Raw genomic sequence first — 27,861 nt, 5'->3', positions numbered from 1 at the left:
AGTGGCAGGAGAAGCAAGTTCCAGATCAGCAGGCAGGGAGGAAGAAAACCCCAAACAAGAAGCCATCCACGGCTACGCGGTGAGTTCAAAGCTAACTGGGCCACACACAAAAAGAAGCTGAGTGAAAAGGTGCCCCCAGACAAGGTCTCAGGATCCGGTTAGGGCCAAAGATCAGGATAAAAAATGGCATTTAGGGTCATGGCTGATATTTGAGAGCCTTGGAGGTCAAGCAAGTTTGCAGGTCAGGGGCTGGTGTCTCAGTGGGATCAAAGACAGGTAATGGGTCACAACCAGTTAGGACACTACAGGCGTCTTAGATACATAGCACACACAGTTTGGGGTTCTCCCAGTGGGGGGGTCGGAGGCATGCTGGGGATCAGGGCAGAGCCCACGTGACCCCCAAAGTAGTCCCCTGTCGCTCATCGCCAGGTTCTCCCCGATCGCCATCGATGGCATGAGTGGCCTGGCAGGTGTGGGCTTGTCTGGAGGCGCCGCGGGGACTGGCTGGTGCATCTTCGTGTACAACCTGTCCCCAGAAGCCGATGAGAGCGTGCTGTGGCAGCTTTTCGGACCCTTTGGAGCAGTCACCAACGTCAAGGTCATCCGAGATTTCACCACCAACAAGTGCAAGGGCTTCGGCTTCGTCACCATGACCAACTACGATGAGGCGGCCATGGCCATCGCCAGCCTGAATGGCTACCGCCTGGGTGAGCGCGTGCTGCAGGTGTCCTTCAAGACCAGCAAGCAGCACAAGGCCTGAGCATTTACCGCCCTCCCTCCCCGGGCAGCAGAGAGAGAGAGAGAGAGAGAGAAAGAGAGAGAGAGAGAGAGAGAGAGATCACAGAGCAGGCAGACCCACACACCTGCAAACGACCACCGCAGGGTGAACATCGGGATGGGGAGGGTCTGTCCCCCCCACACTTTCCCCACCCCAGGCTGGGGCTTGTTCACTCTCTCGTCTTGGTTTGGTTCATGGTGATGGCTTTTTCTTTCTTTTTTTCGGCTAAAAACAAAAAGAAGAAAGCAGAGAGGAGACCCCCCATCCCACCTCACCCTCACCACCCTGCACGGGATGGCTTAGGGGACACGATGGTGCCCCGCCCAGGCCTCCCTTGCCCAGGCCTGTCCTGTACCGAGAGAAAGGGGAGGGAACAGGTTTAAAAATCCCCAAAACAGCAAAAAACATGAAAGAGGGGTGTGGGCCTCCCCATCCCCTGTCCCAGTCTCTGGGCAGAATACAGGGAGCAGGGTTGGGGAAGGGCAGGAAGCAGGAAAAAAAAAAAAAGGGGTGGGGTGGGGTGGGAGGGGAAGAAAAACTCTATTTTTGTAAAAAGGGAAAAAGACCTCGTGGAGAATTTTTACTGGGGATTCTTGAACTTGAAAAAAAAATCACAAAAAAAGACAAAAAAAAAAAAAAAGAAACTATTTTGGCAAGTTATGTTTACCAACTAACTGGGGCAGGGGTGCAGGTAGCAGGGCTGAGGGCTGAGAGGGCCGTAGGGCTGGCAGCGTGTGCGCATACGCATACACACACACACACACACACACACACACATACACAGAGCCACAAGACAGCAGGCAGGACACGCACTTGTACCTTGGGCCACAGACACACAACACATACAGAAACACTTCAGGATACAGTCAGGAAGGCTGATGGAATCCACCAGAGGCTGCAGACACGGGGATGAACAAACACACGTGCAGACGCTGGCTGACTGTCCACCAAATCACGTGATGTGGCAGATGCCTGTGGATGGAAGGTTCTGGGCCTGGCTCAGGTGTGGCACGGTGGGCAGAGTGCTCGAAGAGAGCTCGTGCGGAGCCTGGGCTTCATCCCCCCATGAGTAAACCCGGTATGGTGGTTGCAGACCTCATTCATCCTAGCAGATCAGATCAAGTAGAGGTAGAGGCAGATCAGATCAAGGCTAGCCTTGGCTACATAATGGGTTTGAGGTCAGCCTGGGCTACATAAGACCCTGTCTCAAAACACAAAACTAAAACCAAATAGGTCACCTAGAAACATACTCCACCCAGGGACACAGCCACGTCCACAGCACCCTACAGGCCCAGACAAGGCGTTCCTCCTGAAGACCCTGGCCCAGGCACTTCCTCCAGCCAGGCTGGCCCAGCCACTCCTCCCTGGGACCCCGACAAGCCCCAGCCCCCCCAGCCCCCCGTTCTCTGCACAGACTCCTTAGCCCGCCAGGGGCCTCCTGCTGCCCACCACACAGGCGTACATACATGGTCCATGCATCCAAACACACGATACCTCGTTCTACTTTGGCATCACCATGGGCTGGAGGGGGCTCTCACTCCCCACAACCTGAGGCCAAAGGACCCCCCTGTCCCTGGGGCTCAGCCTCCCTGGGTCCACGGGGAGGTCTGCAGTCTCCTCCCTCAGCCAGGGCCAGTGTGCTCCCCACCACAGCAAGCACCCAGCACGCCCCACCAGACCCAGGGGTGGACATGCCCAAGGTGTCCCCCCACATCCCTTCCACTTGTCACCCTCTTTTGATTGTTGGGTTTTTTCGTCTCTTCTGGATGTGGGGGAAGCATGGATGCAGCCTTTGTGAGCCCTGGCCCTGGCTTCTGACCGGACTTGGCATCCGTATCCCCACGCCCTGACCCTTCATTCTTTTATGCAAGTTCCAACCGAAGCCACAGGCTGGAGCCCCCGGGAGCCCAAACCTGCAACCCACCCCTCAGTGGGCCCAGTCACAACCAAGAATCGTGAAGCCCCACCCCCACTCTACACTCTGGTTCTTTCCTCCGGTGTCCTCTGCGTTTGGTGTCTGGCCACGGCCCCATCTGAGCGTCCAACTCTCTCTCCCCACCCCTCCTGGTGTTGTTCTTAACCGTCTGTGGAGTTTCTGCTGCAAGGAACAAAAAGAAAAAAAAAATTAAAAAAAGACCAAAAAATTCAAAAAGAAAAAAAAAAGAAAGAAAACTCAAACAGAAGAGGAAATATAGCAACAGGAAAGAAAAAAAAAAGAAAGAAAAAGAAAAAAAAACACACACAAAGACAATTTAAAAACAAAAAAAAAGGAAAAAAAAAAGATAAACTGTCACCAGTTAACTTTCTTGTACTTTTTTGCTGAATTTAGCTTCATGTAGTTTTAACTTATTGCTATGTTAACTATTTATTATCCTTGTTGGCCTGTAAGGACCTTTGTGTATATTTCTGTTCTTTCATCGGTTTGCAAGTTGAAGGAAAATGTTCCTTTTCTTTTTCAGTTTTTTGCTGAGATGTGGTTATGCCTAATTTATTTATACAAAGGGGAAGTGGAGTCATTAAAGTAATAATTATTAATAACAGTAATGGTAGCGGAGTGCCCCCAGGGGGTGCCGTGGGCTCCGAGGGGTGGGGTGGGTCCCCACAGCTGGCGGTGCCCAGGGGCTCTCAGTGGGATTGTTTTGCTATTGTCTTGAGAAGTTTTTCTGTCTATTTAGCTGGTGAACTCTTAGCTTGCTCACGATACACCGAACCTATTTATTCTGGTCTCCTTACCCCCCTCCCTCCCAGCAGGACAGGGACTCCCCACCTCCAGGAGGGTCCAGCCCCTTCTTTCCCTGCTGTTTCTGGGGTCTCCCCTGCCCTCCGCACATGCTGGAGGCATCCGAGCAATAAGGGCTGGGCCTGTCCCCCACCCTGAGGGGGAGGGTGGGCTCTGAAAAGGGGGCTCCTCCCCCACCCCCTCCTACCAAGGCCTAGGTCCCTGCTGCCCCCAAGACTGGGAGGAGGGAACTTTTTTCTAAGACACAAAGCTTAGCCCAGCCAGGCCCCCTCCCTGGAGGCCAGTCCCCCAAGAGGGCCAGGCCAAGGGCTCCCAGGGAGAGGGGCCCTCGGGTCTTCCAAAGTCCCTGGGGGTCAGGGTCAGGGCCAGTGGGAAGAGGGCTCAGCCCCTCCAACCCTTCCTTTATCCTGTTTATTGGGAAAGTTTCAAACCATGACAGAGCCCATGTTGGAGGTGATATAAGGAACTGTAGAAATAACAAACAAAACAAAGAAAAACCTCAACCCAAACCCAACAACACTTCAAGTTGCATTTAGACTATTTATTACCAAGATTCCAGGCCTGGCCGCGGTAACTGACTTTTACATGGAATTGTTTAATTATTTGTACTTTTCATGCCAGAAAATAAAAAGTTCAGAATCTTAAGTGTCAGGTGATTTGTGCTCCACTGTGGGCAAGGACGGTGGGAAAGGATAGCATCCCTCCAGGGTATCCACTGATGATGTCCTCCACTCAGCATTGACAATGGCCTATCTACCCACGGGATGCGGTGCCAGGGTCTGGCCACAGCTGCTTCCCCTGATGATTCTGTAGATGTGGACAGAGCACACCGGACACAGTTCAAAAGTACGGTCCATTATGGCAGCAAGGCCTGCAGCAGGAGCCTGAAGGTGCTAGCCTGTAAGACCTGGGGTCTCACAGCTCAGGAGTTCAATCGCGCCCTTCCCAGAAACTCCCCCAGACCAACACTCGTTGCAAAAGCAAGAGGTTTATTTACCATTGTACAATGGGGTCACCCCCGCTGGTCAGCAAAGAGTGGCACCGGGAGACAAAGGCCTTTAGGTTTTTAAAAGAAAAATTGCGGGAAATTTGAAGTTTTAAGTTTTGGCAATTTAGGATTGGATAAGGAAGCTATAAAGTAAGATAATTGGTTAGGCTTAGATGCTCAAGCTTGGCCAGTCCTGCCAAGTGTGGATGCAGCTGCAATTGAAGGTGGGGGTGGTTAGCTCATCCTTGAAAATTAGGGGTGCAGGCTCTTGGCTGGAGGTCAAAAGCTAATCAGAAGAAGTCTAGGTTTGTTGCTAAAAAACGCTATCTCAAGGACAAGGGTCTGGTCCTTCTTTTGCTGAGTGAAGGTCATTGCTTGCTTGCCCTTTTTTTATATCTGTCCTCACGGATAGGGTCACATTTCTTCACTCTCTGGAAAGGTACTAAGAGGCTTTAGCTTAACCTGGACCTAAAACTCAAAACTATAGGCTTTAGAAGACATATAGGTTACAAAGTTATCCTAACCCTTTCAAGCCGTCAAGCCTGACCTCAGTTCCATCCCTGGAACTCCAGCCAGGCTTGTCTCGGAGGCAACTCTAGATCCGGTCAAACTGACAGCAGTAATCACCACTCCATGTTTGCTGTAAGCTCACTTACCCTGTTCTTCACCCCAAAATGAAGGCAGACTTAGGCAGACAGGCTCATGCCTTGGGAGACTGAAGCAGTCTGAGGCTAGCTTAGACTACACAGAGACCAACAGGGTGGAAAAAAAGGCACACAATGTGGGGAGTCACATTTATTGTTTTGAGGTCACATGTCAAGTCATCCATTCATCTCCCAGCAGCTGGGGAGGCAGGGCGCAGGGATTACCCCCCCCCCAAGAATCCACGAAAGGTGGGCTCATTGTCTATCTCTGGAGGTCGCTGGGGCCTCAGGAGCATGGCTTGGCTAGCCTGGGCCAGGAGTGGTTCCGGCTACCTGGAGAACAGCCAGGAACCCCAGGGCAGGCGAGCGGGCCTTGGTCATCGTAGGCTACATGGCGAGTAGACGGGCTTCAGGCCTCGAGGTTCTAGGATGGAGGGGCTGGGATGGGCAGAGTGCAAGAGCAAGCATGCAGGAAGCCCCAGACCCCACCCCAGCAACGGGAACCGACAGCTGACAGGCTGCCTGGATTCAGTCAGCAGCCGGGCACACACACGCGCTGAGCAGCGCTCAAGGCCAGCACTGTCTCAAGACGCACTTGGAGCCCTTCGAGATGGCACACACCTGTGATCCCAGCACTCTGGGAGGCAGAGGCAGGCGGATCTCTGAGTTCCAGACCAGCCTGGTCTGCAGAGAGAGAGAGAGAGTGCAGGACAGCCAAGACTACACACAGAAACCCTGTCTTGGGAAAAACAAAACCAGAACCAACCAACCAAAAAAAGCACTGGGAGGCAGAGGCAGGCAGGCAGGCCTCTGTGAAGCTGAAGCCATCCTGGTCTAGAGAATGAGTTCCAGCCCAGCCCGGGCTATGTAGAGACCCCAGTCACAACAAATCAACAAACTGTCTTGAGAAAACGGGCCAGGGACTGGAGAGAGATGGCTCAGAGGTTAAGGGAACTGTCTGCTCTTCCAGAGGTGCTGACTCAATTCCAGGCAACCACATGGTGGCTCACAACCACCTATACTGGGACCTGATGTCCTCTTCTGGCCTCCAAGTGTACATGCAGATAGAGCACGAACATACTTCAAATGAATGAATGAATGAACAACAAAGTAGGTGCGAGCCAGGTAATGGTATATCATACTCCTTTAATCCCAGCACTCAGGAGCTCTGAGTTCAAGGCTAGCCTGGTCTACAAAGCAAGTTCAAGGATAGCCAAGGTTACACACAGTGACACTCTGTCTAAAAAATAAATAAGACAAAGTCAAGGGCACAGGTTAGGAGAACAGCAGCATCCGCACCCTGGAGCAGGCAGAGGCCTTGCCTCCTTACCAGGCTAGAGCTCATCATGGTCTCCATCAGTGGGCACTTCTGGCGGTGGCTCTGGGCAGGCTGCTGGTGTCATCAGCTCCATGAGGTACTCGCAGCGACTGGGCTCTGTGGTACTGGTCACCACTGTCTCTTTGCCACAGAGCAGGCGCACCTAGGGATTGGAACAGAGCAGGAGGGAGGCTGGTCTGGTCTGGCCCAGGCCTGGGTGCCCACAGACCCCGGGGTCAGTCACTCACTGTGGTGGAGCGGTTGGGGCCCTGCCAACAGCCAGTGCCCTGCTCGTACTTCATGGCGCTGAACTTGTCATGATCAGGGCCAGCCCAGGAGCCCCATGTGCTGTGGGAGAGAGTAGGTGAGCTGAGTGCCCAGCCAGTGGGTGGTTGGGGGCAGGGGAAGGACAGAAAACTTCAGGGCACTCACCCCAGGCTGGTTGGGGAGCCCCCATGCTTGGGCTTCTGGGAGACCAGTTTGAAGGGGCAAAGCCGGTAGATGTACCTAAGGGCAGGGAGCAGGGCTGTTGAGTGACAGGACACAGGGACCCTAGGCACCACCTCTCATCCCTTCTCTGCCTCCTTGAGATCCAGGTGCACAGGCACGTTAAGGCACACTGACCCCTAGACTTTGCCTGTGTCCCCTTTTACAGAGTTACACATAGCCTAGGCTAACCTCAAATATGCTGAAGTAGCTGAGACTGGCCTTGAACTTACGACCCTCCTTGCATCCACCTCAAGTATGCCTACTATGCCCAGTTTAATGAGGCACTGGGGAAGGAGCCCAGACTCAAGTTGAGGCCTTCCTGCCTCAGCCCTCCAGTGATGCTATCCCAGATATAAGCCATAACTTCCTGTTTCCCAGTGGTCTCCCCTGCGTCCTCCTCCCTGACCCCAAGCCCTCCCAGTGCCAGGATATACTCATTGGTGGCGAGCTCGTAGCACTGGCTGTAGAGGTATGCAAACTCCCCGGAGGGACCGAAGTCAAAGGAGATCTCTTGTTCCAAACTCCTGGAAAAACAGGGCCAGCGAGGAAGGGGAGTGAGGCCAGGAGCCCCGCTCAGAAGGTCTCAGGGGAAGGGAAGTGAGGACAGGAGCACCACACAGAAGGGCCCAGGGGAAGGGAAGTGAGGACAGGAGCCCCACACAGAAGGGCCCAGGGGAAGGGGAGTGAGGCCAGGAGCCCCACACAGAAGGGCCCAGGGGAAGGGAAGTGAGGACAGGAGCCCCACACAGAAGGGCCCAGCTGCATGGTGAGCAGACACAGGTTGTGCTTGGGGCCCTGCAAGAGCCAGGCTGGCACCTCCTTAAGGAATTGGTGGTAGTCTGTGATTGGGCAGGAGGCAGCCTTGGTGCCCATACCTGATGGATTCCTCCATCTCTTTCAAGGACCGTTCGGCTTCCTCAAACTTGCTCCGGGCCTCCTGTGCAGCTGAGGGAGGGGAGGTCAGTGAGGACCCCAGTTCACGGAGAACGTGACAGCTGCCTCCCCCACAAGGATAGCCCTCTAGGCCTGGCCAGCTGCAGAGTGAGGCCCTCTGGAGTACAGGGCCAGGGCTACTCGGGCCCAGCTGACTCCTAGCCTGCCACTGTGCTACAAACAAGTGAAGCCCATGAGAAAAGAGGACTCTTGGGCATGGACACAGCACCCCCAGGCAACCTGGGCATTGCAGGGGACAGAGGAGGCAGACCCGCTCATGTTAGGTGGGGGCCTGACTGCCGAATGGAGAAGCTGGATCCCTTCCCGCCAGGTCGCCACTTACCGTCGATGACAGCCTGTGTCTCCTCATCATACGGTGGCATCTTCTCCTCCTCGGTGGGGCTGGCAGGCTGTGGGGGCTGCAGAGGGGTTGGGGCCTCCTGGGAGGGGAGGGCCCGGTCAGTGGGCAGCCCCATCTACCCACCTGCCCACCATTCTCCCAACACACACCTTGGGTTGCTCCCCCTGCACCTCTTCCTCCTCCTCTTCCTCCTCCTCCTCCTCTGGCTCCTCTTCCTCCTCCTCCTCTGTGGGCGGCAAATCTGGTGGCTGCTCCTCTTTGGGCTCAATCACATCCGGAGTGGAGGGGGCAGGCTCGTCAGTGGGCGGCACCTGGCAGACCCAGGAGTGTGGAGGCCAGCGTTGCTTGGGGAGCCCCTAGTCAGGGCTGGGGGACACTGGTTCACACATGAGGGAGAGCTGGCCTCTAAAGAGTCTATGTGCCAGCACAGGAGGTAGCATTTTTGTGGCAGAGTGGCTCCGGACCATTTCCCCTCCTCCTCTCCCCACACACCTCAGAGCGGTACTTGTCCCTGATGGCGGCCCAGACACGGTCATAGAAGGAGGCACTGTCAGTCTGTGTGTCTCCACTGAGAAGGGCCTGCATTGTTGGGGCAAGGGCGGAGTTAGGGCCTCCACAAGCCCATACACACTACCTCAGGCACTCACAACTAGGAAGCAGGCCACAGAGAAGGGCTAGGTACTATGACCAGGAGGGACAGCACAGGCCTGAAGGAAGGCAGTACTAAGGCTTGAGAAGTACGGGGACATCAGGACAAGACACAGGCATACAGAGGCACAGTGCCAGAGCACATCACACCCTAAGCCAAGGTCCAGAAGGGGCAAGGAAAGACACAGTTTATAGCAGAGATGGACAGAGGCAAGACCAGGGGTGGCGGGCAGAGAGGAGAGAGCTGGGGGCCCGGGGCAGCGGGCACGGCACTCTCACTTGGGAGCACCAAGCAAGAGCCAAGTGGGGTGGACAGGCATGGGGACAGGCTCCATACTGCCCTGGTCCTGGCCCAGGGTCCCACCACGTGGTCTCCCACCGAATGAACGGCCTCACCTCTGGCCAGGAGGGAGCACTTCATCACAGCTGGCCTGGCCTGGCCCCTCTCACCCTGAATTCACTCTAGGCCAGTGGTCTCTCCAAGTCCCGGGACAAGGACAGGCGGAGTACCTGGGCCTCCTCCTCAGACAGCGCTCCGTCTGCATCCGTGTCCAACTCTGGGTGAGTCTGCAACTCGGCCAGGGAGACGCTAAGGAGTACAGACGAAGAAGGGTGAGGCTCTCTGCGGCCTCTGCAGGTGAGAGGAGGCTGGGCGGGGGCGCACTCAGCCACTTCCCTCCTCCCTGTAAGACACCTAAGTCCAAAGGGGCCCGGGGGAGAGTTGACGGAAGACATATAGACTCTATATTCCCACCCCCCTTGCTCTTGGCCCACGTGCTTCTGCCCAGTGCCGACTGGCAGTGACAGCTCTCACCTGCAATCCCAAGGCTCTGGAGGCCAGGCAGGAGGGATGTAAACTCCAGACCGGCCTGCTCACATGATGAGTTCAAGGCCAGGCTGCTTAGACTGGACCATCTCGATTGGAACGAGGGACCCCCAGTAGGCAGTACAGCCACACTTACACCCCATCCCTGTTGTCATCCAGTTCCTGGAAGGCGCTGGCCGCCAGCTCCTGTTCCCGCCGGGCCTTGGCAGCAGCTTGCTGCTCTGTGGAGGGAGCACTGTTACCCTGCGCCGCAACGGGCCAAAGCCCATCACCTCCAAAACCTGCCCTCACCAAACGCGCAGCCCCACTGCGAGGCCAGCCTTGCACTGAGCGCTAGGGACACAGGCCTGGATTTAACAAAGGGCTGTGCCCACGGGGAGGGAGGACGGATTTAGGAACAAGACGAGTAGGTGAGGGGCCACCAAGATGGTTCAGCAGGTACAGAAGCTGGCCGCCGAGCCTGGCAGCCCGAGTTCCGTCCCCGAGCACTCACTCCTGCAGGTTGTTCTGACATCTACATGCTCACCAAGCTCTACACAGCTGCTTCCCTCACGGCGGCCAGAGGGTACCGGGACATCTGAACCAGCACAAGGCTCGCTGCTCAGAGCCCCCCAGAGCCTGCAGGGCCTGAGCGACCTGTCCCAGCGGGAGCCCGCCCTCAACGCCCCTTCTCAGCACCTAGGTACCTGGTCTCCTCTTACTTTACTGGGGTCTAATGTACCTCAGGCTGGCCAGCTCCCTGGATAGTGGAGACTGACCTTTTTTTTTTTTTTCCTTTTTTGATTTTTTTTTCAAGACAGGGTCTCACTATGTAGCTCTGGCTGTCCTGGAACTCACTTTGTAGACCAGGCTGGCCTTGAACTCACAGAGGTAAGTGCTGAGATTAAAAACGTGTGCCACTATATCCATCACCTAAGGGCAGTAGTGCCCAAGGCCTGGCTCTTTCTTTACATATTATTTATTAGAGACTGGGTCTCACTATGTCGGCTAAGTTGGTCTGGCATTTCTAATTCTGCTGGGATGTGTGCCGGGTGGGACAAGGGAAACAAAATCAAAGTTAAAAAAAAAAAAAAAAAAAAAATTTAAAAAAAAAAAAAAAATCAAAGTTAAGGTGGGGACTAACAGGACAGCCTCTAATCAGCCCAGGAGCAGGGCACCTCCTCAGACATAGGTGAGGCCGGAAGAAACGCATCCTTATCTAAGTTCGTACTGCATAGGCTGAAGGCTTACTAGCACAGTGGTAGAGGCCCAGCCGGGAACCCCTCAGTGAGGGGCTGGGGTGACCCCAGCAGGAAGGCAAGGGCTGGCTAAGCGTGAGTAAGGCGCTGGGTTCACTCCAACTGCCGGGGAGTGAGGTGCATGGCGCTCCAGAGGTCAAAGATCTCAAACCTTCACCTTGGGCTTAGAGTCCCTGGGGGAAGGTTCTAGTCACCAGACGAAAGGAAAATGAGCCCTAGAAGAGGTTCTTGCACTCAAGGCTTCCAACTAATCCCTCCTACAGTTTCCACATAGAAGACTAACACAAAGACAACTAGGCACACAGAGAAATGAGCCGGCCAGGCATGGTGGCGCACGCCTTTACTCCCAGCACTGGGAGGCAGAGGCAGGTGGACCACTGTCAGTTCTGTCAGTTCGAGGCCACCCTGGTCTACAAATCGAGTCCAGGATTTCTAGCCCAGGCAACACAGAAAAACCCTGTCTCAAAAAAACAAAACAAAACAAAACAAACAAACAAAAAAAAAAAAAAAAGAAAAGAAATGAGCCATTATGATAAGAATTAAAAAAACAAAAACATCCAGTATATGGAAACGGGAGGATCAGAGTTCAGGGTCTTCCTCATCTAGATAGTAAATTCAAGGCCAGTCTGGGCTACACAAGACTCTGCCTCAAAAAGGAGGATGGGATGAGAGCACTTGGCTAGCATGCATATGGACCTTGCTGGGGAAGACGCCCCCGACAATGGACTCCTAGTTCCCAGCTTCTTTCCGGCCAGAGCTGAAGCGCTGTCCCACCTCATACCTTCCCACAGCTTCCGGTGCTGCTCTTTGGCCTCCTTCTCTGGCTTCTCCGCTTCTTCCTTCACTGTCCGCAGCGCCTCCACCTGGTCTTCCAGAGACTTCTTTCCAGCCTGAAGCTCAAGCAGCTTACTCTGGTGGAGAAGCAAAGGCGAGAGGACAGCTCGACTTCAGCTTGGTCCTCTCTTCCAGCCCCAGGACCTTTCCAAAAGCCCACATCACAGGACTCCCCGTGGCTCTCTGGAGAGCCCAGAGGCTTGATACAGCCCGTGGTGCCCTGTGGGATCAGGCCTCTGTCCCACTGGGTCCATCCCCATCACTAAACTTTCCTTTCTTTCTTTTTTTCTTTAAACTTCACTTTTTCAAACCCCCATGGGGAGGGATCATGAGGCAGTCAAAGACACCTCGTACGAGTCAGTTCTCTCCTATCCTGGGAATCAAATTCGGGTCATCAGGCCTGGTGGCAAGTGCTTTTACCCATGAGCCACCTCACTAGCGTCCCACTGCCTACCCAGAACCTAAAACTCAAGAACAGCCTCAGGATCACTCTTCCACCCTTCTGCTTCCAGCTCTTCACGTGTGCAATTCTTTTGGCCTGGAACACTTTCCATGGCTGACTTGAATTACCCTACAGATTTCAGTGATGATAGCCCCTCCTCCTTCATTTCCTGCCCCCAAGATGGGGGAGGGTAGCCATGCAAGAGAGCCCTTGATGCCCTAAGGTCCCTGCACTTCCCTCCCGGCAAGGACGTAACTCTCTAAATATCTTCCCAAGGTGGCTGCAGGTCTGGTTCTAGCCTACGTAACACCCAGAATACCCTGGGCATCTAGTATGTTCTGATACCCAGGACTGCGAGTACTGAACAGGGGTGGAACACCTACCTAGACTCCCCCAGTGAGAGGCTGGGGCGTAGCTCAGTGAAAGCCCGGAGTCTAGAATCCCCCGGTGAGGGGCTGGGGTGTGGCTCAGCAGTGGTACAACTCTCTTTGACATCTGGGGTTGTTGCTAAGTACTAGAGTGCCTGCCTAGCTTGTACGAGGCCCTGGGTTCCATCTTTTACACAAAAATGAAAGAGACGTGGGCATAGTAGCACGAGCGTTTAATCCCAGAGTATGGGAGAGGCAGAGGCAGGTGAGATTCTGTGGGTGTAGGGTCAGCCTTATCTACGTTGGAAATTCCAAGCCAGCCAGAGCTGCATAGTGAGACTCTATCTCAACAAACAGATTTAAAATCAGTGGGGGCCAGTGAGAAAAAAGTATCCCAGGCAAGCTTTGCTCTAGGGATATGGAGATGAGCCCCCACAAGGCGTGAGGTCTTGGCCAAGTCGGCCCTTGTGTAATACTTTCCGCCAGGGTCAGGACCCCTCAGCAGTGCCTCTCACCAGGACCTTTACCTTCCCCGGAAGGTAACATGGAACTGACCTCACCACTTGGCTTCCTCAGATTCCCTAAATTTGAAAGGGCAATCACTGCCCACTGACCTAGCAGGAGCCTTCTCCAGCCAGGGGGGTGAAAGAGAAGGGACCGGAGTCTCTCTCGGACGGAAACAGAGCTGGAGTCCTATCTCAGTGCACAGGGATGCCCCAGGCATTGCTGTTGCTACTGAACCAAGGATGAGGCACGCCAGTGGAGGGTGAGGGAGGCACTGGGCCTAAGAATCGTCAAGTGCTTACCACAGCGATTCAACGCAGCCGTTTCTACTGCCATTAAGCTCAGAGCTTTCCCCACAGCTAGGGTGTCAACAGCCACTAGCCCAGGTTGCAGACAGTCAGGCTGGGGATTGAGAGAGGTGTTCTTCCTGTTCCCAGGAGTTAACACTTCCAGCTCATAAGAGGACAGCATCTTACCTGGAAAACGCTCAGCCAACCACAGGCTCACCACAGCCCAGTGTCACAGGTACTTTCCACCTGCATCTGCCCATCCACCTGTCCAAGGCCCCTGGCCCAATCCTACCCACGGCTCTCTTTGCTCCCTCACCTGCTTCTCTTCCCGAGCCGTCTTCCACTCTTCAATGAGCATCTTCTTGAGGCGGAACCCTTCTCGGGTGACCTCGGCAAGCTGCTGCAAGGACTCTTTTTCCTTACGACCCTTCTCTCTGGGAGAAACACACAAAAGTACTATTGAAAACCCCTGGGACCCAGCAGCTTTGCCTTTTCCAGAAGGACACGGGTCACCTGCCAGCTCCAGCCACATCCCCCATGAGCCAATGCTGAGAAAGGCAAGACACAGAAAACCCTCTTCAGCCCACCCCTCAGCTTCTTTTGACCAGAGGCCTCAGCTCTGTCCGCGAGATGAACCATATGCACAGCTTGCCTATCCTTAGGGCTTCAGGACCATCTGGGAAGTGATGAAGAACAGGGCTGGAAGCTAGCCCCCAAAGTGAGAAAGAGGAGGCAGAATAGGACCCCCAGGCTCAGGCTGTCGTGGTGACACACACCTTTAATCCCAGCCCTTGGGAGGTAGATCTCTGTGAGTTTGAGACCAGCCTGGTCTATGTGGTGAGTAACAAGGCAGCCAAGGCCACATAGTAAGATCCTGTCTCATAACAAAACAAAGAAATCAAAAGCAAAACCAAGAACCACAGGTAAGTACAGTGTGGTGGCAAGCACCTGTAGTTCCAGCACTCGGGATATATAGGCAAGAAAAATAGCAATTCAGGGTTATGACTGGATAGCCAGCCAACTTTGAGGCCAGTCTGGGCTCCATGAGTCTCAAAAAGCAAAACAAAGCCCAACACAGCAGCACACAGATCTGATCCCTGCATCTGGAAGACAGAGGCAGAAGGATTATCTCTAAGCTCAAGGCCACCCAAGGTAAGCTTTGGAACCTGTTGCAAAAGGCAAATGAAAGGCTTGGAAAATGGCTCAGTAGAGAGGAATGAGTGAAAGCACAAAGGCTTGAGCGCCAAAAAACATCCAGCTATGGCCACACACCCTTGGAACACTATGTGCGTTGGAGACAGGGGGACTGCAAGGGCTTACTGGCGACCAGCCTAGCTCAAGGTTCTGGGAAAAACTCTATCTCAAGGAACAGAGCAGAGTCAAGACAGAAAAAGCCCCAACACGGCCTCCTTGCTCCTGCGTGCACTTGTGTGCCTACACTACACTTGCACTCAGAGCACAGGACAGGAAACTACAGATGAACTGGCTATCAAGAGTGGTGACCTAGCCAGAGCTCAAGTTCACTCTGCCTCCAAACACAAACCAACTCTCTTCCTGCACTTTGCTTCTCTATTTTCTTCCAGGTTTTTTTCTTTGGCTGGCTGCTTTTCTCTGAGACGGGCTCTCTGGTATGCCAGGCTTCAGACTCACTGTGTAGCCACAGATGAGCGTGAACTTCTAATCCTCCTCCCCCATCCCAAGTGCAGTGACCGCAACAAGCCTTTGCCCCCGGCTCCCGTTTCTGAACAGGTAAAACAATCTTAACCACTTCTCAGGGAATGCTGGCAGTGTGGGGTTCCCAAGAGGCATGGCCATCGGCTTCACGGAAGAACAAAAGGAGCCTCGGTGGTGTGAGCCTGCAATCCTGGCACTCAGGAGGTTAAGGAAGGAGATGCTCACTGGCACACAGAGAGCCTGTCTCTAAGAAACAAAGCACGACGGCTGGGCGCACGCCTGTAATCCCAGCGCTCCGAGTGGCAGAGGCAGGCAGATCTCTGTGAGTTCGAGGCCAGCCTACTCTACAAAGTGAGTCCAAGATGGCCAAGGCTACACAGAGAAACCCTGTCTCAAAAAACCAGAAACAACAGCAGCAAAGAAGGTGCTGGAAAGCCTCCACTTGCTGGTCTTCTAGGACCTGAATCTGGCTCTTCCTCAAGCTCCAGAGAGGCAGACACCCTCTTCCAGCCTCTGTGGACATGCATGTGGGTAGCATATTCTCTCTCACTGGCTTTCTCTCAAACACACACACACACAAATAAACCTGCCTCCTAAGTGCTAGGACTGAAGATATGTGCCACCATATCTGCAAGTGAAAATTAATCCTAGAAAACAAGGTTAAAAAAAAAGACAAGGACCCAGCCTGACTGCCAAGCAGAGCCTGGCAAGGTCCAGGGTACCCTGAGTACCTTGCTGCTCCCCACCCACCTGCAGGTGTTCTCACAGCCGGTGCCACTGTTGTACTCATCTGTCCCGTCACAGCAATCTGAAGCAGAGGTAAGGGCCAAGATCAAACAGGGCAGGGCTTCCTTGGGCTGGCCTCCCTCCCCAGGTCCTGGGCGGACCCACGCTTACCACATATGCCATCATTAACCCGGCTGGAGGGGATGTACAAGGGCTTGTAGCCAGTGTTGGTGCAGTGGAAGCTGCCATTGGGACAAGCGGCTGTGCCTGCACAAGAACGAACTTTGAAGAGTGTGCCCCAAGCCACGCGGCTCCTCTACTCATGGGAAGCACCCAGAAAAGAACTGGTGTAAATGGGTGTGGTGGCGCGTGCCTGTGATCCCGGCACTTGGGAGGTGAGGGCAGGAGGACGATCAGCAGTTCGGGTAATTCTCAGCTACACCGTGTGTTCAATGCCAGCCTGGGCTACAGGGGACTGGATCTCAAGAAATTAAAAAAGTAAAGCAGTGCGCAAAGGCAGAAGGGCTCACCGGGCTCATCTGAGCCATCCTTGCAGTCGCAGTAATCATCGTTCACCTGGTCGAACGGGATGGTGGCTGTGCCGTCCAAACACGTGAAAGGCTTCGATTCCTCATAGAAGTGATGGTCTGGCGAAAGAACACAAGACACTCCGTCCAGAGTTTCTTTAACAAATACCACCTCTGTCCTACCCACTCACCAGGACAAACGCTACGGGGAACTGAGGAGAAAATGGCTCTCCCGACCACATCGCTATGCACAAAGAGGACTCACTGCTGAGGGAAACTCCCCGGGGTCTCTTAACCTCTACCGCCCAACAGAGGGGTAGCAGCAGAAGCAGCAGCAGCATCCCGTCCCCCGCCGGCCGACACCGGAAGTGTGTTCTGCAGCAGGACGCAGGCTGGAGGAAGACAGGAGATGTCCTTTCACTGTCGGAAAGAAGGAAGCATCCAGTCACTGGGAGAGGGCTGCTTATCCAAGACTGGCCTTACCAATGCTTCCCGGAAAAGAAGCTTCAACTGGAGCTGGAAGTGCAGGGCCGGGATGTCCCTCCACCCCGAGCCAGTGTAAGAGTCTCAGGGGACTCACCTTAGGGCTCTGTGACGGGGCGAAGTGGGCAACTCCCGCCAACGGGATCAAAGGATTTACAATCCCTCCACACCACCCGCCCTGTTGCAACCTATAAGAAATCACGGTGCCTTCCTCCCATCGCTCCTTAATCACCTACACGACGCTGAATCAGTGCTCAAAAGCCACCACACCAGCTAGGCTCAGCAGCCACGGTTCCTGCAGCAGAAAGAAAACGGAATGCTCCAGCGTACGTCACTTCCGTTTTGCGCCCCGAGCCCGGGGAACGGCCGGGCTGGGACGCCATGTTGGGAGTGGCAAGAGTGCGTGTGCCCCGGCTGACGCGGCCATCTTGAGTAGGAACGTGGAGACTTAGCCTTAGAGAGACCAGATCGGACGTCTAGCGCTTAATGGCGGCGCAATGCGCCTCCATATTGGGAGTGGCGGGTTTCGGGTCCTCGACCACGAACACTCAGGGGGCACGTGACCTCTGAAGCGACCCCGCCCCTTTGCCAAACGACCGCGCGGCTCTTTTGCGGCGCCACCTTGTGGGACCGCCCCTCCGAATTGCGTCAGCTATTGAGAGCTGTGGAGTGTAACGCGGGTGGTTTCCTTGGGAACGCGGGGGGGAGGAAGTTACTTAGCAACCGGGAGATGCTAAGGGGCCCCAGCCAAGCAGTTAAGAAAAGTGCATTCCCAGAGCCCAGGGAACCATCGCTGAGGATCTTGGACTTTAGAGGCCAAATTGTAGTTATTCTCCTACCACTTGAAGGCTTCCTGACCTCAATCCAATCGCCATGACATCCCCCCTGTGCTGGGCAGCCGCGACTAGCACGGTGACTAGTCAGGAGCAAGTTTCATCGCCCTCTTCCAAAGTCAAGGGCAGTAAGGCTCAGGGCCACCCGCGAGGCAAGATTTTGGGCCGGGCACAGGCCTGGCCTGCACACCGTATCAAGTCGGGAACTTCCTACCATTTGTTGAAAACTTCTGTACAGACACAGGTGCTTGAGTTACAAAGGAAAATCCAACTGTTAGGTAAGATGGCTTGGAGAGGGCTCAGAAGAATCGGGGATCAACAGTGTCCACCCGGTGTTCTGACCAGGCACTGTGAGACAGGAGCCTCACCAGCGCGTGTGACCAACTTTGTCACTCAAATTTGTTCGTACCTTTCTCCTTACCTTGCCTTTCACATCACATTATAATTTTACCCCCTGCTAATGTGCATATGGGTGGGTGAAAAGCATAGATTTTAGAGTTTGTGTGTCTTTTTTTTTAAGATTTATTTATTTATTATTTATACATTATTCTGCCTGCATGTACACCTACATGCCATTATAGATGGTTATGAGCCACCATGTGGTTGCTGGGAATTAAACTCAGGACCTTTGGTAGAACAGCCAGGGCTCTTAACCTCTGAGCCATCTCTCCAGCCCAATATTTATTTATTGTTTGGTTGTGAGCTTCCCTGGGCAGAGCGCAGAACTCTCAGATGCCAGGAGAAGGCACTGGATCCCTTGGCACTGACGTTACAGGTGGCTAGGAACCAACCAATATGGGTGCTTGAGACTAACCTTAGGCCCTCTGCAGCAAATGCTTTTAACCCCTGAGCCATCTCACAACCCAATTTTTATTTATTTATTAAATTATTTCTGAGACTTGGTCTCACGTAGCCCAGGCTGGCTCGAAGTCTAAGGAGCTCTAGCTCCAAATCATGGCTTATAGGCATGTGCCACCATGCCTGCATTGTGAGTTGCTGGGGCTGGCACCCAGGGCCTTCTCTGCATGCTACTCAGCATTTTACTGGGCTGTGTCTCCAGCCCCAAGGGAGTTTGTTTCTCTGGAGTCTGAATCCTAGTTCTGCATAATTCCTGTTTGATCTTGGGGAACAAAGAGTAATCTGAGTGTACTCAGTTTTTCCCTCTATAAAATGGACATAGTACCTCTACACTGTAGTGCTTGACAGTCATACAATGTTCAAAATAGTGCCCGTTGCTGAGTAGCAGAAAGTGAAAACTAGTGGCTTCCACGGAGGAGCTAAGGCTTCCTTTCCCAGAGACCACTTAGCAATGCTGCGGGCTTTTCTGGTTGTCATGTTGTTGAGTGCTGGAGGGTACTACTTCAGTTTATTAAGCGAAGGACAGGAGAAGGCTTTGCACGTTATAAGGCCTAATACAGTCCCCACAGCAAGGAGTTGTCATGACCAAATATTGATTGCGCGGACATTTGGAAAGCCCTTAGCGTACTTTTGCTCTTATTATTAAGAGGTAGTCTTAAACCAATCAGTGGTGGTACACATTTTAATCCCAGCACTTGAGAGGTAGAGGCAGGCAAATCTCTGAGTTTGAGGTGAGCCTGCTCTACAGAGTGAGTTCCAAGATAGCCAGGGCTACACAGAGAAACCTATCCTGGAAAAAAGTGAGAGAGAGAGAGAGAGAGAGAGAGAGGGGTGTCATCTTGCAGGCTGGGTGTGGTTGTGTGGTGGTGCATGCCTTTAATCTCAAAGCAGAGGCAGGCAGATCTCTGAACTTGAGGTCACTCTGGTCTACCTATGGAGTTCCAGGCCATCAAGCACAAGCACGGGCATGTGCACAGGTGTGTGTGTGTGTGTGTGTGTGTGTGTAGTTCCAGAACTTGGCAGGAGGATTAGGAATGCAAACTCATCCTTCAGGTATGTACCTTGACTGGGCCGGGACTCTACCGCAGTTCTGCATGTGCTAGGTAAGCACTCTAACACTGAGCTGAGCCTCACTTAGATTAATATGCTCTTAGTTTAAAAATATTGTAGCACTCTGTGGTGGCGTACACACACCTTTAGGCCCAGCGCTTGGCACTCAGAAGGCAGAGGCAGGCAGATCTCTGAGTTCGAAGCCAGCCTGGTCTACAGAGTGAGTTCCGGGTCAGCCGGGGCTACACAGGGTGAAAATAAATAAATAAACAAACAAGCAAACAAATATACTGTACATTGGACATGGCGGTGCATGCCTGTAATTGAAGCACTTGGGAGGCTGCTATAGGACTGAGGATAATATTGGGTATCTAGTAAGTTAAAAGCTAACCTGGGTTACAGAACAAGACCCTGTCTAGAAAAGAAGAAAGAAGGGCAGACAGATCAAGGAAATGTAGGTCAGCGAGATGTCTCAACAGATAAAAATGCTTGCTGCCGAGCCTGAGGACCTGAGCTTGTTTCCCGGGACCTTAAATTCTCTTTCGTGTACCTTCATGCTAAGAGAATAAAGGTATGGCAAGCACACTGGCTGTTTTGTAGGGTGTTAGGGATTGGTATTTTCATCCCATAACAAAGAAAATTTAGGGGCTGGAGAGAAAATTTTATTGTTGTTTGTTTGAAGACAAGATCTTTCAATGTAGCCTCAGCTGCCCTGGAACTTGCTCTGTAGGCTTGGGTGGCCTTGAGTTGAGAAATCTGCCTGCTGAGGTCTTCTGAGTATTGGGACTGAAAGTGCACGCCCCCACAGTAGCTTAGTCATTTTGTGGTGCTCTTGATCAGACCCCCGGCCTCATGCAGGCTAGGCATGAGCAGCAGCCACAGCCTTCAGGGTTTGCTCTTGTTCTTGTTGTTGCTGTTTTAGTTTATGTTTTTCAAGGCAAGGTTTCTCTGTGTGTAGCTTTGGCTGTCCTGGAACTCACAGACATCCACCTGCCTCCGCCTCCCAAGTGTGGGGGTTAAAGGTGTGCACCATCATCACCCAGCTGCTTTTTTAATTATTTTTTTTTAATTTTATGCATATTATTCTTTTGCCTAAATGTATGTCTGTGTACCATGTGTGTACCTGGTACCTTTGGAAGTCGGAAGAGGGTGTCAGATCCCCTGGAACTGGAATTGCAGGCTTTTGTGAGTTGCCTTGTGGGTGGTGGGAATGAAGTCTCTTGTGGAACTAGCTGTCCTATTAACCACTGAGCCATCTCTCCAGTCCCCCTGATTTTTGCTTTTTGTTCGTTTCTGTTTTGGTTTTTGGGACAGGGTCATACTGTATAGCCCTGGCTAGCCTCCGACTCACAGAGATCTGCCTGCCTTTGCTGCCAAGTGCACCGCTACACCTATTTAGCTCATACTAACTGACATGGAATAGGTATGGATGTTACGGGACATGGTGTTTTATTTTGGTAGATTGTGTCATAACTAGATTGTGGTAATTGGCATTTCCATCATCATATTGCTGATGCTATTGTGTGGGCCGTATAACCCTTTGCATAACTATTTTAAAACACACGAGGCATCTTCTACAGTTACTACTTTACTGCGCCTTAGGGCAGCAGAATTTATCCCATGCACCCAGGAAAATGTCCTTTCTCCACCGTCAGGCACCATTACACGGTTAATTGGGCTTGGTGGTTTATTCCAGGAGCCTGAGGCAGGAGGATACAGGCTAGCTTGTGCTACATACTGAGACCCTATTTGAAGAGACCAAACAAAAGATGGTTTGCAAAGTCTCGAGTGCCAGGAAAGGTGGGACACACCTATGGTCTCAACACTTGAGGCTTGGAGACAGGAAGATCAGGAGTTCAAGGCTTGCTTTGGCTGTGTAAGTGAGCTTCATACCAGCGTAGGCTGTAAGAGATTTTCTCTGGGAAAAGCAAGACCAAAGGCACCGATGGTGGTAGGGAAATGACTAAGAAGTGAGACTGCTTGCTTCAAAATCGTGAAGAGCAGAGTTTCAATGCCAGCACCCACATCAAAAGCTGGGAGCTCCTGTAAATGCTCTAACTTCAACTCCTAGTTGGGTAGAGAACGGAGCCTCCCTGGGGCTTGTTGGCTTTCAGCCTAGCAGAGACTCTAGCTCCAGAGTCACAGAGAGACTCTACCTCCAGAAGGAATGGGTGGAAGACGAGGGTGATGGCTTCAAATTGCATACTATTCTTTGAGAGGACCCAAGTTCAATTCCCAACACCTATGTCCAGCAGCTCATTACCACCTCCAACTGCAGCTCGGGAGGACTCAGTGCCATCATGTGGCCTCTGCAGACACTGAACTCACGTGTGCACATGCAGGCCCAAGCACACACACACATATTTACACATGCACATACTTAAAACATTTTTAAAATTTTATATTAGTTTATTTACTTTACATACTGAGGGTGCTCCCTCCCTCCCCCTCCTCCCAGTCGCTCCATTTCCCCTCCTTCCCCCTTTCCCTCTCTCTCCCTGGCTCCAGAAAAGGGGAGCCCCCTTCCCCGAATTAACCTTCCCCAGGACTGCACATATCCTCATCCCCTGAGGCCAGGCAAGGCAGCCCTGCCAGGGGGGAGTGATCCAAAAGCAGGCAATAGAGTCCATGTTGGAAACAAGCCCCCCTCCACTCTCCAGGCAACCTATATGAAGACCAAGCTGCCCTTCGGCTGCATGTGTGCAGGGGCGTAGGTCCAGATCATGCCTGCTCCTTAGTTGCACTTGAAATATTTTTAAGATTTTTATTTTTAGGGGCTGGAGAGATGGCTCAGAGGTTAAAAGCACTGGCTGCTCTTCCAAAGGTCCTGAGCTCAATTCCCAGCAACCACATGGGGTCTCACAATCATCTGTAATGAGATCTGGTGCCCTCTGCTGGCATCCATGTGTACATGCAGACACAACATTGTATACAAAATACATAAATAAACCTTTTTTTTTTTAAAGATTTATTTATTATTTATACAACATTCTGCCTGCACACCAGATCTTAATATAGATGGTTATGAGCCACCATGTGGTTGCTGGGAATTGAAGTCAAGACCTTTGGAAGAACAGTGAGTGTTCTCAACCTCTGAGCCATCTCTCCAGCCCCCATAAATAAATCTTAAAAAAAAAAAAAAAAAGCTGGGAGTGGGGCTGGGGTGATGGCTCAGAGGTTAAGAACACTCGCTGTTCTTCCAAAGGTCCTGAGTTCAATTCCCAGCAACCACATGATGGCTCATAACCATCTATAGTAAGATCTGGTGTGCAGGCAGAATGTTGTATAAGTAATAAATAAATCTTTAAAAAAAAAAAAAAAAAAAGCTGGGAGTGGTGGTGCGGAACACCTGTAATCCCAGCACTCTGGGAGGCAGAGGCGATGGATCACTGTGAGTTTGAGGCCAGCCTGGCCTACAAAGCAAGTCCAGGACAGCCAAGACTACACAGTGAAACTCTGTATCGAAACAAAACAACAAAAAGATTTTATTTTTAATAATGTGTTTTTAATATGTGTTTGTCTGTGTGTGGGTTTGTGCATGAAAGTACATGTGCCCAAGGGGACCAGAAGAGGAAGTTTGATCCTCTGGACCTGGCATATAGGTAGTTGTAAGCCATTCAACTTGGGTGCTAGGAACTAAAGTTGGGTCCTCTGTAAGAAGAGAACTGGATCTTAACCTGATAAGCATCTCTCTCCAACCTCCAAAATAAAATCTTTTAAAAAGAGAAAAGAGTGGGGGAGAACACCCAATGTCTTTCTGGCCTCCAAGTGAATAGGCACAAGGGCCTCTCCCCACACACATTAGGGTGCACTCAGGGAAGCATACACCCCTCCTCCCCCTCCTCCTCCTCCTCCTCCCCCTCCTCCTCCTCCCCTCCTCCTCCTCCTCCCCATCCTCCTCCTCTTCCTCCTCCCCCTCCTCCTCTCCCTCCTCCTCCTCCTCCTCCCCCTCCTCCTCCCCCTCCTCGTCCTCCTCTTCCTCCTCTTTTCTTCTTCTTCTTTTGTAAAAGAGCTCTGGGGCTGTAGCCTGGTAGAATACTTGTCTGGCATATTCTAAACCCAGCATGGCATAGCCTGGGTGTGACCTGACAGTCACATCTGTAATCCCAGTTTTGGGAGGTGGAGGGATGAGGAGTAACCGCTCAAGGCCAGCCTTAGCTATGAGTGTGTAGCCAGCCTTGGCTAAGTGGAACCCTATCTAAAAACAAAACTAAAACAAACAAATTAAAAAAAAAAAAAAAAAAACAACCTACCATCACTACCAAATAGGTCTTTTCTCTGGGAAATGCCACCCACCTACCCAATGACAGAGACTTTTGTCTGCCCCAGAGGGTGACCGGAAGGCCTTTTTTGAGAGCTCCCAATGGAACATGAAGAAGAACCAAGACACCATCAACCAGCTTCAGGAAGAGATCAAGGCTCTGCACATGCAGCTGAAAGACCTGCTGCAGGTGAGGGCGCACAGGTGAGTGGCAGGCTTGGGGAGGCAAACCCCAGGCCTGAGGAAGTGACTGGGCTCCTCTCCTTGGCAGGGAGATACGAAAATGGTCCACGAACTCATTCAGGAGTGGAAGTCAGAGAAGCCGTACCTGAAGAACAGGACCTGTGAGGTTAGTCCCACCATCCCCATCCCCCTTCACTTCCTCCTCACCAGACTTCCTGCTTCCAGGAGCTTCCTCCCCAGGCTTTCTCCACGCCAGCTGCTGATCATTTAGTCACCCAATGGGAAACACACACACACACGCACACGCATACGCACACACACGCCTAACATTGAGTGTCGTGTGTGCAGTCTCAGGTGCCTCAGCACATGTGTGGGGGACAGACACGACTTTTGGGAGATGGTTCTCATGTGAGTTTTGGCGTGTGAATTCAGATCAGCAGGCTTAGCGGCAAGACTGCTTTTACTCACTGAGCCATCTTCTCCGTCCATCCATTGAATCTTTATTAGATATAGACTTTGTGCTTGACCCGGTGTTAATGTCGATGACCTTGTGGTGATAAAGCAGAGGGAGCCTTCCCAAGAAGGTATGCCGGAGATGGAAGACTGACAGGTGTTGGGTGTAGGGGGGCCTGCCTCTTCAGCATAGGGAGGCTGAGACAAGAGGAGCAGGAGTTAAAGGCCAGCCTGGACTGCATAGTGAGACCTGAAACCCAGGGTTGTTGGGTAGGTATCAGTCTGGAGAGATGGCTCAGGAGTTAATAGGCCATATTGTTCTTGCAGAGGACCCCAAGTTGGATTTCAAGCATCCACTTGAGGCTGCTTATGCCTGGATATAACTCTAGCTCCTAACCTAATGCCTCTGAGCACATTTGCATGTACCCACATTCATATACATAAACCTGAAATATATCATTAAAACAAAGAAAGCAAGGTAGAAAAGCTGAGTTTGAGACCAAGGGCTAAAACTGGGAGACTGAAAAGATGTAAGCCACCAAGACACTTTGCTTGTGTGTCCAGTTCTGATCAGCTCTTGTATCAGGGTTCTGATCAGGCCTGTGTCTGCCTCCCTCCTGAGCAGACCAGAGGTCCCCCCTGGACAGTCTTCCTGATGGGCAGCCTTCCTGATGGGCAGCCTTCCTGCAGCTGCTCCCCTCTCCAGGTGGCCAAACAGCAGCTCCAGACCAGTGTTGTCTTCTGGGACACTGGCACAGCAGCCAAGTTTATTTGTGTTGAGGCCACCACAGTTGGTGTGGCCAGATGAGGGCCTGGCATTGGAATAGTGTTCCAGTATTGTAGTAGCTAAGCTTTATGATGGGGGTGAGGAAGGGAAGGAAAAAAAACAAAAAAGAAAAAAGATCCTTTAAAAATAAATCTAGGCACTGGGGGCTGGATCTATGGCTCAGTGGTTTGAAGCACAGAGGACCTGGGTTTGATTCTCAGCACCCAAATGGCAGTTCACAACTGTCTTTAGCTCCAAGTGCAGGGGATCCAGTGCCCTCTTCTGACATCCGGGAGCACCAGAAACAAACAAATGGTGCAGAGGCAAACACGCAGACAAAACACCACTACACATAAAATTAAAAATGAAACAAAAATGTTAAATGTAAAAATTGTAGTGGGCAAAGGGCTAGGAACCCCGGGGATGACTCAGTCAGTGGTGTGCTTGGTGTGCAAGCGTGAGGACCCGAGTATTATTTCCAGAACACATATAAAAACTTGGGTGTAGGAGCGGGAGAGATGGCCCAGTGGCTAAGAACACCAGCTGCTCTTCCAGAGGTCCTGAGTTCGATTTTCAGCAACCACATGGTGGCTCACAACCATCTTTAGTGGGATTTGATGCCCCCTTCCGGCCTACAGGCATATATGCAGACAGAGCGCTCATACATTGATAAATAAATAAAAAAATAAATGAATAAATAAATAAATAGAATTTAGAGCCAGGCGTGGTGACAAACACCTTTATCTCAGCACTCGGGAGGCAGAGACAGATCTCTATGAGTTTGAAGCCAGCCTGTCTACAGAATAAGTTTCAGGACAGCCAGGGCTACACAGAAAAATCCTGTCTTGAAAAACAAAACAAACAAGTCTGAGTGTAGGCTGGAGAGAGAGCAACAAGCAAAGGTGCTTATTGCTGAGTCTGGGAACCTGAGTTTGCTCCCTGAGACCCAAATAAACAGTGGAAGAAGAGAACCAGTTCCCCGCACAGGCTGTCCTTCGACCTCCACAATGGCACCCACATAGAAAAACACTCAGAAGTGGGCTCCAGGCGCGGATGCATGCACCTGCCACCCCAGCGCTGGGGAACTGAAGACAGAGGACCCCAGCACTCCCAACAGCCACCTGGTGAGCCAGCTGGCCTCAGATTCAGCGAGAGACCTGTCTCAAATTAGAAAGTTGGAAAGCAGTTGAGAAAGATACACGACATTGACCTCTAACTTCCCTGTATGCAAGCGCACGTGTCCCTGTACGCACGCACGCATGCACGCACACACTCACACAGAGTGAATTTAAAAGGTAGAGCCTAACAAATGTTTATTATTAGGCTATAATTATTTATTATTTGCCGTTTGCCCTATGATTATCATGGAGGTATTTAACCCACTATCATGAATAACAAGACACAGACACTTGTTAGATTTTATAATTGCCTTATTTACATTGGGCTGGGCAAATATTCTACCTACACTGTCTCAATAACTTCACCATTCATTTCCCAGCCCCATCTAATATCATCTGCCTTAACCATCCCTATCTTATAAATACTTGCCTGTATTCGTCATCTGGGCCTTTCCATGCCATTATTGGAGTCCTTTCCCCAGCCTGCATGGTTTCTTCTCCATGCTAACCCATCGTGGCATCCTCCTTCCTTCTCTCTTCCCATCTGTCCCTTTCCCATCCATCTCTTTCCCATGATTCTCCTGTCCTTCAAAGCCCGGGAACCTTAGCCATGCCTACCCCATTCTGCCCTGCCCAGGTATAGGCTATTTATTCAGCCAACCAGGCAGGTTTACACAACAAGGATAGGTGTATCCAGGAGTAGCCAGATCCTGAGGGCCAGTCATCAGCATCAATATATAAGCATCAGACCAACTCTCAAGAGAAAGAGAGAGGAAGAGGAGAGAGAGAGAGAGAGAGAGAGAGAACTGAAGGTGTAGCTTAGACCATGAAGTGCTTCCCTAGCACACACAAAGCCCAGTTGATCCCCTGAGCTTCATAAAATGGGAGTTCAACGGTATACTAACATGATCCAAACACCCAGGAGGTGGATACGGAAAGATCACAACTTCAAGTTTATCTCTGGCTGTGTGCAGAGTTTGAAGCCAACCTAGACTACATAAGACCATGTGTTAAAAAAAAAAATGGAAAAGGGAGCGGGGAATAGCTCACAGGTGTAGCCTCCATCGAGCTTTGCAAGGGCTGGAATTTTCCTATGCACACACATGCACACACAAACAGACGAGCAAGCACGCATCCTCGCACGCTTGCTGGCACAGATTAAAAAAGAAAAAAAATGGATGCCAAGGGTCCTGGAAGCCAGCTAGGAGACCAGAGAGACAAGGGCTTCCAGGAGAACAAAAACTCTCGAGGGCAAGCTGAGGCTGTGCTCTCTGCCTTCCCCTGCAGCAGGCCCTGGAATACCTGGAGCACCAGTTCAGGGAGAAGGTGAACCAACTGAATGCCCTCAGACACCAGGTAGCGCTGCGGCAGAAGCGGCTGGAGGAGCTGAGGCTGCAGCACAGCCTGCGCCAGCTGGAGATGGCAGAGGCGCAAGACAACAACACAGAGGCTGCCAAGGTGGGCCCCCCCCCCCCCGCTGAGGCCGGCAGGGGGCCGGGGGAGGCACGCAGGGTGGCGTGGCAGAAAG

General features: G+C 52.1%; 3 protein-coding genes and 1 long non-coding RNA gene across 17 annotated transcripts in view; 2 read left to right on the top strand and 2 right to left on the bottom strand.

Annotated features, from left to right (window-relative positions):
• The window catches only part of Elavl3 (ELAV like RNA binding protein 3), a 34,044-nt gene extending 31,094 nt beyond the window's left edge, over window positions 1-2,950 (top strand). For 2 of the 3 annotated variants that reach the window (XM_021643805.2, XM_021643807.2), the window contains exon 7: window positions 409-2,950. In XM_021643805.2, the coding sequence (XP_021499480.2) occupies window positions 409-760 (352 nt within the window). In that variant the 3' untranslated portion in view covers window positions 761-2,950. The remainder of the gene's footprint in view (window positions 1-408) is intronic. The other variant, XM_021643808.2, reaches the window with a different exon arrangement.
• A 2,336-nt stretch (window positions 2,951-5,286) lies between these two features.
• Window positions 5,287-17,188, bottom strand: Prkcsh (protein kinase C substrate 80K-H). Of its 9 annotated transcripts, XR_009587078.1 has the most exons (19): window positions 17,044-17,188; window positions 16,594-16,748; window positions 16,332-16,448; window positions 15,973-16,068; window positions 15,826-15,883; window positions 13,718-13,835; window positions 11,745-11,874; window positions 9,862-9,946; window positions 9,410-9,488; window positions 8,744-8,830; window positions 8,401-8,562; window positions 8,234-8,330; window positions 7,833-7,902; window positions 7,392-7,481; window positions 6,901-6,975; window positions 6,717-6,816; window positions 6,481-6,631; window positions 5,772-5,834; window positions 5,287-5,574 (listed from the first exon to the last, which is right to left on the bottom strand). XR_009587078.1 is itself a non-coding variant. In XM_021643812.2 (18 exons), the coding sequence occupies exons 2-17, from the start codon at window positions 16,667-16,669 to the stop codon at window positions 6,485-6,487; spliced, it is 1,587 nt and encodes a 528-aa protein (XP_021499487.1). In that variant the 5' UTR covers window positions 16,670-16,748; window positions 17,044-17,188; the 3' UTR covers window positions 5,287-5,574; window positions 6,481-6,484. The 9 variants fall into 9 exon arrangements, 8 of the variants coding, with proteins under 8 accessions (XP_021499487.1, XP_021499493.1, XP_021499490.1 ...); XM_021643812.2 differs by lacking the exon at window positions 5,772-5,834; XM_021643818.2 differs by lacking the exon at window positions 5,772-5,834 and having other exon boundaries at window positions 8,422-8,562.
• A 321-nt stretch (window positions 17,189-17,509) lies between these two features.
• Odad3 (outer dynein arm docking complex subunit 3) overlaps window positions 17,510-27,861 on the top strand; it is a 15,048-nt gene continuing 4,696 nt past the window's right edge. The window contains exons 1-4 of one of the 2 annotated variants that reach the window (XM_060370874.1): window positions 17,510-17,922; window positions 23,882-24,003; window positions 24,085-24,162; window positions 27,621-27,791. In XM_060370874.1, coding sequence (XP_060226857.1) covers window positions 17,685-17,922; window positions 23,882-24,003; window positions 24,085-24,162; window positions 27,621-27,791 — 609 coding nt within the window. In that variant the 5' untranslated portion in view covers window positions 17,510-17,684. The remainder of the gene's footprint in view (window positions 17,923-23,881; window positions 24,004-24,084; window positions 24,163-27,620; window positions 27,792-27,861) is intronic. The other variant, XM_021643827.2, reaches the window with a different exon arrangement.
• Window positions 24,009-27,861, bottom strand: part of LOC132648640 (uncharacterized) — a 9,487-nt gene continuing 5,634 nt past the window's right edge. For all 3 annotated transcript variants that reach the window (XR_009587075.1, XR_009587073.1, XR_009587077.1), the window contains one exon: window positions 24,009-24,141. This is a non-coding gene — a long non-coding RNA (uncharacterized LOC132648640). The remainder of the gene's footprint in view (window positions 24,142-27,861) is intronic.

Source organism: Meriones unguiculatus, chromosome 1, assembly GCF_030254825.1.
Source record: "Meriones unguiculatus strain TT.TT164.6M chromosome 1, Bangor_MerUng_6.1, whole genome shotgun sequence".
NCBI lineage: Eukaryota > Metazoa > Chordata > Mammalia > Rodentia > Muridae > Meriones > Meriones unguiculatus.
Note: the sequence above shows the minus strand (reverse complement) of the source record. Positions and strands in the feature narration are given on the sequence as shown.